This window comes from Bombina bombina, chromosome 6, assembly GCF_027579735.1.
Source record: "Bombina bombina isolate aBomBom1 chromosome 6, aBomBom1.pri, whole genome shotgun sequence".
In the NCBI taxonomy this organism is placed as follows: domain Eukaryota; kingdom Metazoa; phylum Chordata; class Amphibia; order Anura; family Bombinatoridae; genus Bombina; species Bombina bombina.
In genome coordinates this window covers 644143796-644161768 of record NC_069504.1, presented here as the reverse complement: position 1 = coordinate 644161768, position 17973 = coordinate 644143796, and the positions used below count along the sequence as shown (strand labels likewise).

Below are 17973 nucleotides of genomic sequence, written 5' to 3'. Positions count from 1 at the left end.
TGTGATTTATGTGACACAAAATTTAGAGAAAATGATGCCCAAGATGATTCCTCAAGTGAGGGGAGTAAGCATGGTACTGCATCATCCCCCCCTTCGTCTACACCAGTCTTGCCCACACAGGAGGCCCCTAGTACATCTAGCGCGCCAATACTCCTTACTATGCAACAATTAACGGCTGTAATGGATAATTCTATCAAAAACATTTTAGCCAAAATGCCCACTTATCAGCGAAAGCGCGACTGCTCTGTTTTAGAAAATACTGAAGAGCATGAGGACGCTGATGATATTGTTTCTGAAGGGCCCCTACACCAGTCTGAGGGGGCCAGGGAGGTTTTGTCGGAGGGAGAAATTTCAGATTCAGGGAAAATTTCTCAACAAGCTGAACCTGATGTGATTACATTTAAATTTAAGTTGGAACATCTCCGCGCTCTGCTTAAGGAGGTGTTATCCACTCTGGATGATTGTGAGAATTTGGTCATCCCAGAGAAACTATGTAAAATGGACAAGTTCCTAGAGGTCCCGGGGCCCCCCGAAGCTTTTCCTATACCCAAGCGGGTGGCGGACATTGTAAATAAAGAATGGGAAAGGCCCGGTATACCTTTCGTCCCTCCCCCCATATTTAAAAAATTGTTTCCTATGGTCGACCCCAGAAAGGACTTATGGCAGACAGTCCCCAAGGTCGAGGGGGCGGTTTCTACTCTAAACAAACGCACCACTATACCCATAGAAGATAGTTGTGCTTTCAAAGATCCTATGGATAAAAAATTAGAAGGTTTGCTTAAAAAGATGTTTGTTCAGCAAGGTTACCTTCTACAACCAATTTCATGCATTGTCCCTGTCACTACAGCCGCGTGTTTCTGGTTCGATGAGCTAGAAAAGGCGATCACTAATAATTCTTCTTCTTATGAGGAGATTATGGACAGAATTCGTGCTCTCAAATTGGCTAATTCTTTCACCCTAGACGCCACTTTGCAATTGGCTAGGTTAGCGGCGAAAAATTCTGGGTTTGCTATTGTGGCGCGCAGAGCGCTTTGGTTAAAATCTTGGTCAGCGGATGCGTCTTCCAAGAACAAATTGCTTAACATTCCTTTCAAGGGGAAAACACTGTTTGGCCCTGACTTGAAAGAGATTATCTCTGATATCACTGGGGGCAAGGGCCACGCCCTTCCTCAGGATAGGTCTTTCAAGGCCAAAAATAAACCTAATTTTCGTCCCTTTCGCAGAAACGGACCAGCCCCAGGTGCTACGTCCTCTAAGCAGGAGGGTAATACTTCTCAAGCCAAACCAGCCTGGAGACCAATGCAAGGCTGGAACAAAGGAAAGCAGGCCAAGAAACCTGCCACTGCTACCAAGACAGCATGAGATGTTGGCCCCCGATCCGGGACCGGATCTGGTGGGGGGCAGACTCTCTCTCTTCGCTCAGGCTTGGGCAAGAGATGTTCTGGATCCTTGGGCGCTAGAGATAGTCTCCCAAGGTTATCTTCTGGAATTCAAGGGGCTTCCCCCAAGGGGGAGGTTCCACAGGTCTCAATTGTCTTCAGACCACATAAAAAAACAGGCATTCTTGCATTGTGTAGAAGACCTGTTAAAAATGGGAGTGATTCATCCTGTTCCATTAGCAGAACAAGGGATGGGGTTCTACTCCAATCTGTTCGTAGTTCCCAAAAAAGAGGGAACGTTCAGACCAATCTTAGATCTCAAGATCCTAAACAAGTTTCTCAAGGTTCCATCGTTCAAAATGGAAACCATTCGAACAATTCTTCCTTCCATCCAGGAAGGTCAATTCATGACAACGGTGGATTTAAAGGATGCGTATCTACATATTCCTATCCACAAGGAACATCATCGGTTCCTAAGGTTCGCATTCCTGGACAAGCATTTCCAGTTTGTGGCACTTCCGTTCGGATTAGCCACTGCTCCAAGGATTTTCACAAAGGTACTAGGGTCCCTTCTAGCGGTGCTAAGACCAAGGGGCATTGCAGTAGTACCTTACTTGGACGACATTCTGATTCAAGCGTCGTCCCTTCCTCAAGCAAAGGCTCACACGGACATTGTCCTGGCCTTTCTCAGATCTCACGGATGGAAAGTGAACGTAGAAAAGAGTTCTCTATCTCCGTCAACAAGGGTTCCCTTCTTGGGAACAATAATAGACTCCTTAGAAATGAGGATTTTTCTGACAGAGGCCAGAAAGACAAAACTTCTGAACTCTTGTCAAATGCTTCATTCTGTTCCTCTTCCTTCCATAGCGCAGTGCATGGAAGTAATAGGTTTGATGGTAGCGGCAATAGACATAGTTCCTTTTGCGCGCATTCATCTAAGACCATTACAACTGTGCATGCTCAGTCAGTGGAATGGGGACTATACAGACTTGTCTCCGACGATACAAGTAAATCAGAGGACCAGAGATTCACTCCGTTGGTGGCTGTCCCTGGACAACTTGTCACAGGGGATGAGCTTCCGCAGACCAGAGTGGGTCATTGTCACGACCGACGCCAGTCTGGTGGGCTGGGGCGCGGTCTGGGGACCCCTGAAAGCTCAGGGTCTTTGGTCTCGGGAAGAATCTCTTCTACCGATAAATATTCTGGAACTGAGAGCGATATTCAATGCTCTCAAGGCTTGGCCTCAGCTAGCAAAGGCCAAGTTCATACGGTTTCAATCAGACAACATGACAACTGTTGCATACATCAACCATCAGGGGGGAACAAGGAGTTCCCTGGCGATGGAAGAAGTGACCAAAATCATTCAATGGGCGGAGACTCACTCCTGCCACCTGTCTGCAATCCACATCCCAGGAGTGGAAAATTGGGAAGCGGATTTTCTGAGTCGTCAGACATTTCATCCGGGGGAGTGGGAACTCCATCCGGAAATCTTTGCCCAAATTACTCAACTGTGGGGCATTCCAGACATGGATCTGATGGCCTCTCGTCAGAACTTCAAGGTTCCGTGCTACGGGTCCAGATCCAGGGATCCCAAGGCGACTCTAGTAGATGCACTAGTAGCACCTTGGACATTCAAACTAGCTTATGTATTCCCGCCGTTTCCTCTCATCCCCAGGCTGGTAGCCAGGATCAATCAGGAGAGGGCATCGGTGATCTTGATAGCTCCTGCGTGGCCACGCAGGACTTGGTATGCAGACCTGGTGAATATGTCATCGGCTCCACCATGGAAGCTACCTTTGAGACGAGACCTTCTTGTTCAAGGTCCGTTCGAACATCCGAATCTGGTCTCACTCCAACTGACTGCTTGGAGATTGAACGCTTGATCTTATCAAAGCGAGGGTTCTCAGATTCTGTCATTGATACTCTTGTTCAGGCCAGAAAGCCTGTAACTAGAAAAATTTACCACAAAATATGGAAAAAATATATCTGTTGGTGTGAATCTAAAGGATTCCCTTGGGACAAGGTAAAAATTCCTAAGATTCTATCCTTTCTTCAAGAAGGTTTGGAGAAAGGATTATCTGCAAGTTCCTTGAAGGGACAGATTTCTGCCTTGTCTGTGCTACTTCACAAAAAGCTAGCAGCTGTGCCAGATGTTCAAGCCTTTGTTCAGGCTCTGGTTAGAATCAAGCCTGTTTACAAACCTTTGACTCCTCCTTGGAGTCTCAATTTAGTTCTTTCAGTTCTTCAGGGGGTTCCGTTTGAACCCTTACATTCCGTTGATATTAAGTTATTATCTTGGAAAGTTTTGTTTTTGGTTGCAATTTCTTCTGCTAGAAGAGTTTCAGAATTATCTGCTCTGCAGTGTTCTCCTCCTTATCTGGTGTTCCATGCAGATAAGGTGGTTTTACGTACTAAACCTGGTTTTCTTCCGAAAGTTGTTTCTAACAAAAACATTAACCAGGAGATAGTCGTACCTTCTTTGTGTCCGAATCCAGTTTCAAAGAAGGAACGTTTGTTGCACAATTTGGTTGTTGTTCGTGCTCTAAAATTCTACTTAGATGCTACAAAGGATTTTAGACAAACATCTTCCTTGTTTGTTGTTTATTCTGGTAAAAGGAGAGGTCAAAAAGCAACTTCTACCTCTCTCTCTTTTTGGATTAAAAGCATCATCAGATTGGCTTACGAGACTGCCGGACGGCAGCCTCCTGACAGAATCACAGCTCATTCCACTAGGGCTGTGGCTTCCACATGGGCCTTCAAGAACGAGGCTTCTGTTGATCAGATATGTAAGGCAGCGACTTGGTCTTCACTGCACACTTTTACTAAATTTTACAAGTTTGATACTTTTGCTCCTTCTGAGGCTATTTTTGGGAGAAAGGTTTTCCAAGCCGTGGTGCCTTCCATCTAGGTGACCTGATTTGCTCCCTCCCTTCATCCGTGTCCTAAAGCTTTGGTATTGGTTCCCACAAGTAAGGATGACGCCGTGGACCGGACACACCTATGTTGGAGAAAACAGAATTTATGTTTACCTGATAAATTACTTTCTCCAACGGTGTGTCCGGTCCACGGCCCGCCCTGGTTTTTTAATCAGGTCTGATAATTTATTTTCTTTAACTACAGTCACCACGGTATCATATGGTTTCTCCTATGCAAATATTCCTCCTTTACGTCGGTCGAATGACTGGGGAAGGCGGAGCCTAGGAGGGATCATGTGACCAGCTTTGCTGGGCTCTTTGCCATTTCCTGTTGGGGAGGAGAATATCCCACAAGTAAGGATGACGCCGTGGACCGGACACACCGTTGGAGAAAGTAATTTATCAGGTAAACATAAATTCTGTTTTCATACAAATATATAGATATTAAATGTAATATATATGGTTTAATTTTTTTTTTATAATGAAATGTTCTGACAGTGATTTCAAGAAATATATGACAAGGTGTTGTACTGGGAAGGGCACAAAGGTGTGTGTGTGTATTTATACTGTGTGTGTGTGTATATGTATGTATGTTGTATATGTGTGTGTGTATATATATATATATATATATATATATATATACGCACATATATATGTTTAAACACACACACATACATATACATCTTTGAACCAATATCTTGTCATATACCATATCACTGTTAGAACAGTTTTATAAATAAAAAATACACACTCTAGCAATGTTAGTGCACCAAAGTGCTAACATGTTTATGCTTTACTTGTAATCTAAGCGAATATATGCTAAAGTGACCATTTAATCACATGAAAACCTGACATTTTCAACTGCAATGTGTTTGTATTTACCTCTACCTATAGTGCATGAAGGCTGTTTATGATCACAGTAAGAATAATTTTTGTATTTTGTGAACTTGCCTTACTTAGGGCTAGATTACGAGTGAAGTGCTAATTGTTACAGACAAGCGATATGGGGTATATTGCCGCTCTTTACCTGTGTCGTAAATTTTTTAAACACACTGTAAAATATATGGATATATTCTATGGATTATTTAGAATATTTTACAGTCTAATAATATACTGCAAAAAGCCTCCGTCTAGTGTAATCTAGTCCTTAACTTGTAGAACTTGACTTGATAGTTTACGTTTTCTATCTTTCCTTTTGTTAACTGGTCTTAATGTATTAGAATCTGATTCAGTGTGAAGGTTATAACATTGAGCCTATTTTTGTATCCTGACAGTCAAATCGATGCTCGCAAGTCTGCTGTTGCTGGTTTTCTGCTCCTATTAAAGAATTTCAAAGTCTTAGGGAGTTTGTCATCCTCCCAGTGCAGCCAGGCAATTGGGGCTAGTCAGGTAAAAAAACATTTCATTCATGTATCATTAAGTGAGTTTCAACTTTGTTATTAAATATTCAATGTATATGTATTAGGTTCAGGTGGATGTCCATATGAGATATAATTCTGCAGCTAATGAAGCCTTTTGCTTGGAAATACTGGGCAGCCTGAGACGATGCTTGAGCCAGCAAGCAGATGTGAGACTTATGCTTTATGAGGTTTGTAAATATTGCTTTTATGAAACAACATTTTCATTATTCACTTGTGATTATACCTATCAGATTCTAATTTGGGGGATGGGTGACTTTTTTTGACTGTTTTAATACTTGTACCCTTTAGAAACATGTTAAGATTTCTCACATAAAAAAAATCGAAATGCACGTACCGGTGATTTACAGATGATTACTATAAAAATTAAAAGTACACAAAACCTTTTATTTGAACCATGATTCCTCCATTTTGCAACTGTGGGGTCTAATGACAAAATTATGGGACATATGTGTCATTGGAACAGAGGGGATCCTCATAATTTAGGCAATATTTGCGCACACCCTTCTCAATGGTGTTGTGTTATCTCCGACACTCAAAGGTAAAAATAAAAAATGTATAAAAGCTATTTCTCTCTGGTTAATTCATAAACGTTTGGTTCAATACATTAAGCAAAATAACAATTTTTTTTAAAAATTTTTTCCATCAGGGATTTTATGATGTTGTTCGGCGTAATTCTCAGCTGGCTAGTTCTGTCATGCAGACTTTGTTGTCACAGGTATGAGTAACCATCTTAAATTAATGGAATTAAAAATAAGTCTCTCCAATTGTATTTTATTAAATTTGCGTGAAGAGTGAGATAAATATTGCATTTTATAATCTGTTCAATCTCAAAGTTTTTTTTTCTCCATGCGTCCTGTTTTGATGGTGGGAAGTGGGTGGGTTTATCATGGGGCTAGATCCTTTACAGAGCAGTGGCATTAAAATGATGGAAAGTGTTTGGTAAACAAAATAACTTTTGTTGTGGACAAAGATTACAGCATACACACAACATCATTACTTTCCAACAAGCAGTGGCAGAACCTCTAATGTGCTTCACTTGATTTAGTCATGCTGTGGGGAAAGTTATGCCGCTACACCTTGGGAAGTTTGTATACTGTAATCTTTATATTCAGAAGCCAAAAGAAAGAACCATTCAGGATAAAAAATGTATCAATCCTGAAAAATAGAGAGATGATTCAGCACTTAGTTAAGCTTTATTAGAAAATTGTACCAAAAATCTAGATTAAATAGTCGAGACCTATCCAGCAGCTAAATACATATCAAGTCTCCTATTATAAAACACATATATAAAGGAAATAATAAAAACTGCCTAGAAAGTAGCTGGCAGCATAAACTGTAACAAATTGCACATATCCTACATGGGGGCAGAGTATCAATGTTCATTTGGTATGTGAGTCCCTTATGCAGTACTGTGTAGGTTACTGTGTTAATGGTAAACAATCCTAATCAGGTCTGAGATACGACCAAAGATTTCTCTGTACTCAAGGTCTTGTACTGAAAACAAAAGTTCCATTTATGGAATGCACAGTACCTTAGGTTGCAAAGAAGTCATCATAAGTTTTCAGCGTGAACCGTTTCTCCAACATAGGTGTGTCCGGTCCACGGCGTCATCCTTACTTGTGGGATATTCTCTTCCCCAACAGGAAATGGCAAAGAGCCCAGCAAAGCTGGTCATATGATCCCTCCTAGGCTCCGCCTACCCCAGTCATTCTCTTTGCCGTTGCACAGGCAACATCTCCACGGAGATGGCTAAGAGTTTTTTGGTGTTTAAATGTAGTTTTTATTCTTCAATCAAGTGTTTGTTATTTTAAAATAGTGCTGGTATGTACTATTTACTCTGAAACAGAAAAGAGAAGAAGATTTCTGTTTGTGAGAGGAAGATGATTTTAGCAAACGTTACTAAAATCGATTGCTGTTTCCACACAGGACTGTTGAGATGAAGTAACTTCAGTTGGGGGAAGCAGTTGGCAGACTTTTCTGCCTGAGGTATGATGGCCACATTTCTAACACGACTTGGTAATGCTGGAAGGCTGTCATTTTCCCTATGGGGACCGGTAAGCCATTTTCTTAGATTAAGTATAAGAATAAAGGCTTTATAAGGGCTTAAAAAACTGGTAGACATTTTTCTGGGCTAAAACGATTACTTGCTAAGCATATTTGACAGATTATAGCGCTTTATAGTTATTATAATCTTGGGGATTGTTGTTAAAAAACGGCAGGCACTGTATGGACACCTTTTTCAGATGGGGGCCTTCTCTAGTCATAGGCAGAGCCTCATTTTCGCGCCACTAATGCGCAGTTGTTTTTGGAAGGCAAGGCATGCAGATGCATGTGTGAGGAGCTAAGATCCACTGAAAAAGCTTATAGAAGGCGTCATTTGGTATCGTATTCCCCTCTGGGCTTGGTTGGGTCTCAGCAAAGCAGATTCCTGGGACTGTATAGGGGTTAAATGTAAAAACGGCTCTGGTTCCGTTATTTTAAGGGTTAAAGCTTTCAAATTTGGTGTGCAATACTTATAAGGCTTTAAGACACTGTGGTGAAATTTTGGTGAATTTTGAACAATTGCTTCATATTTTTTCGCATATTCAGTAATAAAGTGTGTTCTGTTTAAAATTTAAAGTGACAGTAACGGTTTTATTTTAAAACGTTTTTTGTGCTTTGTTGACAAGTGTAAGCCTGTTTAACATGTCTGAACCATCAGATAAACGATGTTCTATATGTATAAAAGCCAATGTGTCTCCCCATTTAAATATATGTGATAATTGTGACATGGTGTCCAAACAAAGTAGGGACAATGATGCCACTGATAATAATAGTGCCCAAGATGATTCTTCAGATGAGGGGAGTAAGCATGGTACTGCATCACCCCCTTCTGTGTCTACACCAGTTTTGCCCACACAAGAGGCCCCTAGTACATCTAGTGCGCCAATACTTATTACTATGCAACAATTAACGGCTGTTATGGATAATTCTATTGCAAATATTTTATCTAAAATGCCTACTTATCAAAGAAAGCGCGATTGCTCTGTTTTAAACACTGAAGAGCAAGAGGACGCTGATGATAACGCTTCTGACATACCCTCACACCAATCTGAAGGGGCCAGGAGGGAGGTTTTGTCTGAGGGAGAAATTTCAGATTCAGGAAAAATTTCTCAACAAGCTGAACCTGATGTTGTAACATTTAAATTTAAATTAGAACATCTCCGCGCACTGCTTAAGGAGGTATTATCTACTCTGGATGATTGTGACAATTTGGTCATTCCAGAGAAATTATGTAAGATGGACAAGTTCCTAGAGGTTCCGGTGCCCCCCGATGTTTTTCCTATACCCAAGCGGGTGGCGGACATAGTAAACAAGGAATGGGAAAGGCCCGGCATACCTTTTGTGCCTCCCCCTATATTTAAGAAATTATTTCCTATAGTCGACCCCAGAAAGGACTTATGGCAGACAGTCCCTAAGGTCGAGGGGGCGGTCTCTACTCTAAACAAACGCACTACTATTCCCATAGAAGATAGTTGTGCTTTTAAAGATCCTATGGATAAAAAATTAGAGGGTTTGCTTAAAAAAATGTTTGTTCAGCAAGGTTACCTTCTTCAACCAATTTCATGCATTGTTCCTGTCACTACGGCAGCGTGTTTCTGGTTCGAAGAACTAGAAAAGTCGCTCAATAAAGAATCTTCGTATGAGGAGGTTATGGACAGAGTTCATGCACTTAAATTGGCTAACTCTTTTATTCTAGATGCCGCTTTGCAATTAGCGAGATTAGCGGCGAAAAATTCAGGGTTTGCTATCGTGGCGCGCAGAGCGCTCTGGCTAAAGTCTTGGTCAGCGGATGTGTCTTCCAAGACAAAATTGCTTAACATCCCTTTCAAGGGCAAAACACTGTTTGGTCCTGATTTGAAAGAGATTATTTCAGACATCACCGGAGGAAAGGGCCACGCCCTTCCTCAGGATAGGTCTTTTAAGGCTAGAAATAAGCCTAATTTTCGTCCCTTTCGCAGAAACGGACCAGCCTCTACTTCTACATCCTCTAAGCAAGAGGGTAATACTTCTCAACCCAAACCAGCCTGGAGACCGATGCAAGGCTGGAACAAGGGTAAGCAGGCCAAGAAGCCTGCCACTGCTACTAAAACAGCATGAAGGGATGGCCCCCGATCCGGGACCGGATCTGGTGGGGGGCAGACTTTCTCTCTTTGCTCAGGCCTGGGCAAGAGATGTTCAGGATCCTTGGGCACTAGAAATAGTTTCTCAAGGTTATCTCCTGGAATTCAAGGAACTACCCCCAAGGGGAAGGTTCCACAGGTCTCAATTATCTTCAAACCAAATAAAAAGACAGGCATTCTTACATTGTGTAGAAGACCTGTTAAGGATGGGAGTAATTCATCCAGTTCCAATAAGAGAACAAGGGATGGGGTTTTACTCCAACCTGTTCATAGTTCCCAAAAAAGAGGGAACATTCAGACCAATTCTAGATCTCAAGATCCTAAACAAATTTCTCAGGGTTCCATCGTTCAAAATGGAAACCATTCGAACGATCCTTCCTACCATCCAGGAAGGTCAATTTATGACCACGGTGGATTTAAAGGATGCGTACCTCCATATTCCTATCCACAAGGAACATCATCAGTTCCTAAGGTTCGCTTTTCTGGACAAGCATTACCAGTTTGTGGCACTTCCATTCGGATTAGCCACTGCTCCGAGAATTTTCACAAAGGTACTAGGGTCCCTTCTAGCGGTTCTAAGACCAAGGGGCATTGCAGTAGTACCGTACTTGGACGACATCCTGATTCAAGCGTCGTCTCTGTCAAAAGCAAAGGCTCATACGGACATCGTCCTAGCCTTTCTCAGATCTCACGGATGGAAAGTGAACAAAGAAAAAAGTTCTCTGTCCCCGTCAACAAGAGTTCCCTTCTTGGGAACAATAATAGATTCCTTAGAAATGAGGATTTTTCTGACAGAGGTCAGAAAATCGAAAATTCTAAGCTCTTGTCAAGTACTTCATTCTGTTCTTCGTCCTTCCATAGCGCAGTGCATGGAAGTAATAGGATTGATGGTTGCAGCAATGGACATAGTTCCTTTTGCACGAATTCATCTAAGACCATTACAACTGTGCATGCTCAGACAGTGGAATGGGGATTATACAGACTTGTCTCCGACGATTCAAGTAGATCAAAAGACCAGAGATTCACTCCGTTGGTGGCTGATCCTGGACAACCTGTCACAGGGAATGAGCTTCCGCAGACCAGAGTGGGTCATTGTCACGACCGACGCCAGTCTGGTGGGCTGGGGCGCGGTCTGGGAACCCCTGAAAGCTCAGGGTTTATGGTCTCGGGAAGAATCTCTTCTCCCGATAAACATTCTGGAACTGAGAGCGATATTCAATGCTCTCAAAGCTTGGCCTCAACTAGCAAAGGCCAAATTCATAAGGTTTCAATCAGACAACATGACGACTGTTGCATATATCAACCATCAGGGGGGAACAAGGAGTTCCCTGGCGATGGAGGAAGTGACCAAGATAATTCAATGGGCGGAGGATCACTCCTGCCACTTGTCTGCAATCCACATCCCAGGAGTGGAAAATTGGGAAGCGGATTTTCTGAGTCGTCAGACATTCCATCCGGGGGAGTGGGAACTCCATCCGGAAATCTTTGCCCAAATAACTCAATTATGGGGCATTCCAGACATGGATCTGATGGCGTCTCGTCAGAACTTCAAGGTTCCTTGCTACGGGTCCAGATCCAGGGATCCCAAGGCGACTCTAGTAGATGCACTAGTAGCACCTTGGACCTTCAACCTAGCTTATGTATTCCCACAGTTTCCTCTCATTCCCAGGCTGGTAGCCAGGATCAATCAGGAGAGGGCTTCGGTGATCTTGATAGCTCCTGCGTGGCCACGCAGGACTTGGTATGCAGACCTGGTGAATATGTCATCGGCTCCACCATGGAAGCTACCTTTGAGACAGGACCTTCTTGTTCAAGGTCCATTCGAACATCCGAATCTGGTCTCCCTCCAACTGACGGCTTGGAGATTGAATGCTTGATTTTTTCAAAGCGTGGGTTTTCAGATTCTGTAATAGATACTATGATTCAGGCTAGAAAGCCTGTAACTAGAAAAATTTACCATAAAATATGGAAAAAATATATCTATTGGTGTGAATCTAAAGGATTCCCCTGGAACAAGATAAAAATTCCTAAGATTCTATCCTTTCTACAAGAAGGTTTGGAGAAAGGATTATCTGCAAGTTCTCTGAAGGGACAGATCTCTGCTTTATCTGTTTTACTTCACAAACGGCTGGCAGCTGTGCCAGATGTTCAAGCATTTGTTCAGGCTCTGGTTAGAATCAAGCCTGTTTACAAACCTTTGACTCCTCCCTGGAGTCTAAATCTAGTTCTTTCAGTTCTTCAAGGGGTTCCGTTTGAACCCTTACATTCCGTAGATATTAAGTTATTATCTTGGAAAGTTTTGTTTTTGGTTGCAATTTCTTCTGCTAGAAGAGTTTCAGAGTTATCTGCTCTGCAGTGTTCTCCGCCCTATCTGGTGTTCCATGCAGATAAGGTGGTTTTGCGTACTAAGCCTGGTTTTCTTCCGAAAGTTGTTTCTAACAAAAATATTAACCAGGAGATAGTTGTACCTTCTTTGTGTCCGAATCCAGTTTCAAAGAAGGAACGTTTGTTACACAATTTGGACGTAGTCCGTGCTCTAAAATTCTATTTAGAGGCTACTAAAGATTTCAGACAAACATCTTCTTTGTTTGTTGTTTATTCTGGTAAAAGGAGAGGTCAAAAAGCAACTTCTACCTCTCTTTCTTTTTGGCTTAAAAGCATTATCCGATTGGCTTATGAGACTGCCGGACGGCAGCCTCCTGAAAGAATCACAGCTCACTCCACTAGGGCTGTGGCTTCCACATGGGCCTTCAAGAACGAGGCTTCTGTTGACCAGATATGTAAGGCAGCGACTTGGTCTTCTCTGCACACTTTTGCCAAATTTTACAAATTTGATACTTTTGCTTCTTCGGAGGCTATTTTTGGGAGAAAGGTTTTGCAAGCTGTGGTGCCTTCCGTTTAGGTGACCTGATTTGCTCCCTCCCTTCATCCGTGTCCTAAAGCTTTGGTATTGGTTCCCACAAGTAAGGATGACGCCGTGGACCGGACACACCTATGTTGGAGAAAACAGAATTTATGCTTACCTGATAAATTTCTTTCTCCAACGGTTTGTCCGGTCCACGGCCCGCCCTGGTTTTTTTAATCAGGTCTGATGAATTATTTTCTCTAACTACAGTCACCACGGTATCATATGGTTTCTCCTATGCATATTTCCTCCTGTCCGTCGGTCGAATGACTGGGGTAGGCGGAGCCTAGGAGGGATCATGTGACCAGCTTTGCTGGGCTCTTTGCCATTTCCTGTTGGGGAAGAGAATATCCCACAAGTAAGGATGACGCCGTGGACCGGACACACCGTTGGAGAAAGTAATTTATCAGGTAAGCATAAATTCTGTTTTTCCCTATCCAGCATAAAAAGAACGTAAAACTTTAAATTTTTGCTTCATGATTTAGATAGAGCATACAATTTTAAACAACTTTACTATTTACGTCTATTTTTTTTCGTTTTCATGTTCTCCTTTGTTGAAAAGCATGAAGGCAAGTTCAGGAGTGTGCACATGTTTGCAGCACTATATGGCAGAAGTTTTGCAACAATGTTATACAATAGCAATATCATTAGATGGTAGCACTATTTCCTGTCATGTGTTGCCTCGGACATGTGCACGCTACCGATTTAGATATCTCTTCAACAAAGAATAACAAGAAAACAAAGCAAATTTTATAATTGTAAACTGGAAATGTTTTAAAAATTGTATTCTCTATCTGAATCATGAAAGCAAAGCTTTGGGTTTCTTGTCCCTTTAATAAAGTAATCGCTTCCAATCATTGACTTTCCTCAGTGACAGTCAACACCAGAATTTTTGTTGTTTAAAAAGGTAAATAATCCATTTATTACCCATTCCCCTGTTTTGCATAACCAACACTGTTATATAATACACTTTGTACCTCTGTGATTACCTTGTATCTAAGCATCTTCTGACAGCCCCCTGATCACATGACTTTTTATTTATTATCTATTGACTTTCATTTTAGCCAATTAGTGCAGTGTCTGCCATTAGCCACAGGCATGATCACAATGTTATCTATATGGCTCCCATGAACTAGCTTTCCCCTGTTGTGAAAAGCAAATAAAAAAGCATGTGATAAGAGGCGGCCTTCAAGGGCTTAGAAATTACCATATGAGTCTTCCTAGGTTTAACTTTCGACTAAGAATACCAAAAGAACAAAGCAAATTGGTGATAAAAGTAAATTGGAAAGTTGTTTAAAATTACATGCCCTTTTTTAAACATGAAATTTTTTTGGGACTTGACTGTCCCTTTAATAAATCTTATGGCAGTTCTTTGCTGAGTAATGAGAAAGAGACAGTACTTGGAGAGATGGGTGGCAAATATAGTGAGGGAGCCAGTAGGTTGAAGTAGGGGGAATTTACCCCAATACAAACTGAGAGTGCAGCTTTACTAAGGTTTGTGTTGAGTGTCAGCAAAGCAGACTGACTATGGTGAGCTGGAGTACCTTGGTTTTCCTCCAAATGCAACCTGCAACTTTGCCTTTCGTTGCAGGGCTTTCACTTTTGTCTCTTATTTTTTTTGTTATCCAGAAAAACAGTGCTGAATAGAGGCAAAGTATAGATGTTTGCTCCTTATCTAAAATGTCTCTTAATATGTGAAACCCAACAAGCTTATCCCTAGCGACACTTCCCACAACTGTTCATTCATTACTTGTGGGAATGAAGAACCTGGCTACCAGGAGGAGGCAAAGACACCACAGCCAAAGGCTTGAATACCTCCCCCACTCCACTCATCCCCCAGTCATTCTTTGCCTTTTGTCACAGGAGGTTGGCAGAGTAGTGTCGGAAGATTCAGAGCAGTCTCTCTGGAGGGTAGTACTCTTCAAAACGGGACTGGAGTTTTAAGTAGTCCTGTTAGCCTCTCAGTGAGAGCATGGGTGAATGTTACAGTCCCTAGATGCAGGGAGAGTCTTTCTGCGAAACCATTCGGACTAAGTTTAACAGCTCCATTAGCAATCAGCTTTAATGAATTTCACTGCTTGCTTTTCTTCACTCAAGTCCATGTCAGGAACAATGCTACTACCCTGTCACACTTGAAGGGCCGTGTTCCTGTTCCAGTGCGTTGATTCTGGTAAGATTGTTTCATATATATATATATATATATATATATATATATATATATATATATATATATATACATATATATATATATATATATATACATATATATATATATATATATATATATATATATATTTATTTATTTGAGAATGTAAGAAGACAGGGTCACAGTGTGGCTTCTTTTATCTTTATAGAATCTAGGGTAATACCCTCGGAAGGGGGCTGTTGAACAGGGGGGATATAATTATGCAAATGTTTGTGTTTTTCTACTGCATTTGTGTGAGATGAGGCTCCGTCAGTGTGGAACACAGTTCATTACCCAGAGATTGAGGCAGGCTTTTTTTGGCGCGTCCTCCTCTCGACTGCAGGGGCGGTCCTGCATGGCACTCCATGTGACCCGGGTGTGGCCTCTGCAACTTCCTCTTTCTCGATCTGCGTTCGAAGGAGACGAAAGCTGTTTCTGAGGTGGCGAGTGCCCTGGTCATTGGGATATAAAGGTGCCATCAAAGCGGGAGGGGTCCTTTGGCCTCCAGACTTCACCGATCAATTACAGACGGCGTTTTTTGCGGCCATTATTGCGTTGCCTCGCCCTACTAAGCGCAAGCGGAAGGTACGGCACTGCTATCCGTCTCAGTGGTCTTTGACTCCACTGGATGTTTCGGACAGATTATCCGCTGAGGAGGACAACTCAGACTTATGGGAGGATGTCGCTTCTGGGTCGTAATCGGCTACACATAGGCCTCCGTCCGCGGAGAAGCCAGATTTCAAATTCAAGATGGAGCATTTGCGCTTTCTGCTAAAAGAAGTGCTGGCTACGTTGGAGGTCCTGGAACCAAAACTACCGGAGGAACCTTCGATCCCTAAACTGGATAGGGTTTATGAGGACAGGGTAATGCCCCAGACCTTCCCGGTTCCAGTCAAAATGGCTAACATTATTAAGAATGAAAGGGAGAAACTTGGTTCGCCCTTTTCCTCTTCTTCTTTTAAAAAGTTTTTCCCTGTTCCGGACGCGCAGCTTGAACTGTGGGGAACTGTCCCTAAGGTGGATGGTGCTATCTCCACGCTTGCTAAGAGAACGACTTTTCCGCTAGAGGATAGCTCCTCTTTCAATGAACCCATGGATAAAAAGATGGAGTCCATGCTGCGAAAGATATTCCAACTCACGGGGTTAATTTTTCAACCAGCTGCGGTGGCTGGTGTGGCTATCTACTGGTGTGACGCCCTGTCAGCTATGGTCGAGGTGGTTACTCCTCTCGATGAAATTCTAGAACGAATCAAGGCCTTAAGAGTGGCACATTTGTTCATTTGTGATGCGAGCATGCAGATTATTCTCCTGAATGCTAAGACGTCCGGTTTTTCTGTTTTAGCCCGCAGGGTTCTGTGGCTAAAGTCGTTGTCTGCGGACATGACTTCTAAGTCTCGCTTGCTTTCCCTCCCATTTAAGGGGAAGGATTTGTTTGGCCCGGGCCTGGGTTCTATTATATCTACGGTCACGGGTGGAAAGGGTGCCTTCTTGCCTAAGGGATCTACTTTTCGTCCCTTTCGTGCGGAAAAGTCTCAATGCCAGCAGTCTGCCGCAAAGGCGGAGCAATCCAAGGGATCTTGGAAGCTAGGTAACTCTTGAAACAAGTCCAAGCAGAATAAGAAGCCCGCCGAATCAAAGTCGGCATGAAGGGGCGGCCCCCAGGCCGTCTTCGGATCATGTAGGGAGCAGACTATCTCTTTTTGCGGAGGCCTGGAGAAGAGATGTTATAAGCCCCTGGGTTCTGGAGGTCGTATCCCAGGGTTACAGGATAGGTTTTAAGTCTTATCCTCCCAGAGGCAGATTCCTCCTTCAAGACCAGAAAAGAGACGCCTTCCTGGGGTGTGTGAGGGATCTCTCATCTCTCGGAGTAATCGTCCCAGTCCCTCCAGGAGAAAGAGGCCTGGGGTATTATTCAAACCTTTTCTTTGTTCCAACGAAGGAGGGCACGTTCCGTCCAATTCTGGACCTAAAGGCCCTAAACAGATTTTTGTCAGTTCCGTCGTTCAAGATGGAGACGATCAGTTCAATTTTGCCCCTGGTTCAAGAGGGGCAATGCATGATGAATATAGACCTGTAGGACGCTTACCTTCATGTTCCAATCCACAAGGATCACTTCACGTTTCTAAGATTCGCTTTCCTGGACCAGCACTTCCAGTTTGTGGACCTTCCGTTTGGTCTGGCAACTGCCCCAAGAGTCTTCACAAAGATTCTGGGAGCTCTTCTCGCATTAGCGATAGCCAGAGGAATTGCAATGGCACCTTATCTGGACGATATCCTGGTCCAGGCTCCGTCCTACAGTGGATCACTCGATAGCTCTTCTCCTTCGGTCTCACGGGTGGAAGATAAACGAAGGTAACAGTTTATTGGTCCCCAGCAACAGGGTGGAATTCCTGGGTATGATAATAGATTCTTCAGCCATGAAGATGTTTTAAAAAAAATCAGAGACACTGCAAGCTTGCGTCCAACTGTCTAGCTCTTCAGACATCCTCTGGGAAATCTGTTGCCAGGTGTATGGAGGTGATCGGGCTCATGGTATCCAGCATAGATGTCATTCCATTTGCCAGGTTCCATCTCAGACCTCTTCAGCTGTGCATGTTGAGACAATGGAATGGCGATCATTCAGATCTGTCCCAACAGATATCTCTAAACAGACCAGTGAGGGAGTCCCTATCTTAGTGGACCCGACCGGGGCAGTTGTCGCAGGGAACATCCTTTTTGAGACCATCCTGGGAGATTGTGACTACGGATGCAAGTCTATCAGGATGGGGAGCTGTTTGGGGTGCAGAAGGGCACAAGACAGATGGACTAAAAAAAAATCGAGTCTACCGATAAATATTTTGGAACTTCAAGCAATATTTAATGCTCTGAGGGCTTGGCCCCTTCTGGGGTCGTCCCAATTCCTCAGATTCCAGTCGGACAACATTACCTCGGTGGCTTGCATAAACCATCAGTGGGGGACGAGAAGCTCCCTAGCCATGAGGGAAGCATCTCGGATTCACAATTGT

General features: G+C 42.9%; 1 protein-coding gene across 1 annotated transcript in view; it reads left to right on the top strand.

Annotated features, from left to right (window-relative positions):
- Positions 1-17973, top strand: part of FANCI (FA complementation group I) — a 763169-nt gene that overhangs the window by 162316 nt on the left and 582880 nt on the right. Inside the window, exons 17-19 of the mRNA XM_053719357.1 lie at positions 5569-5683; positions 5760-5882; positions 6362-6430. Coding sequence (XP_053575332.1) covers positions 5569-5683; positions 5760-5882; positions 6362-6430 — 307 coding nt within the window. The remainder of the gene's footprint in view (positions 1-5568; positions 5684-5759; positions 5883-6361; positions 6431-17973) is intronic.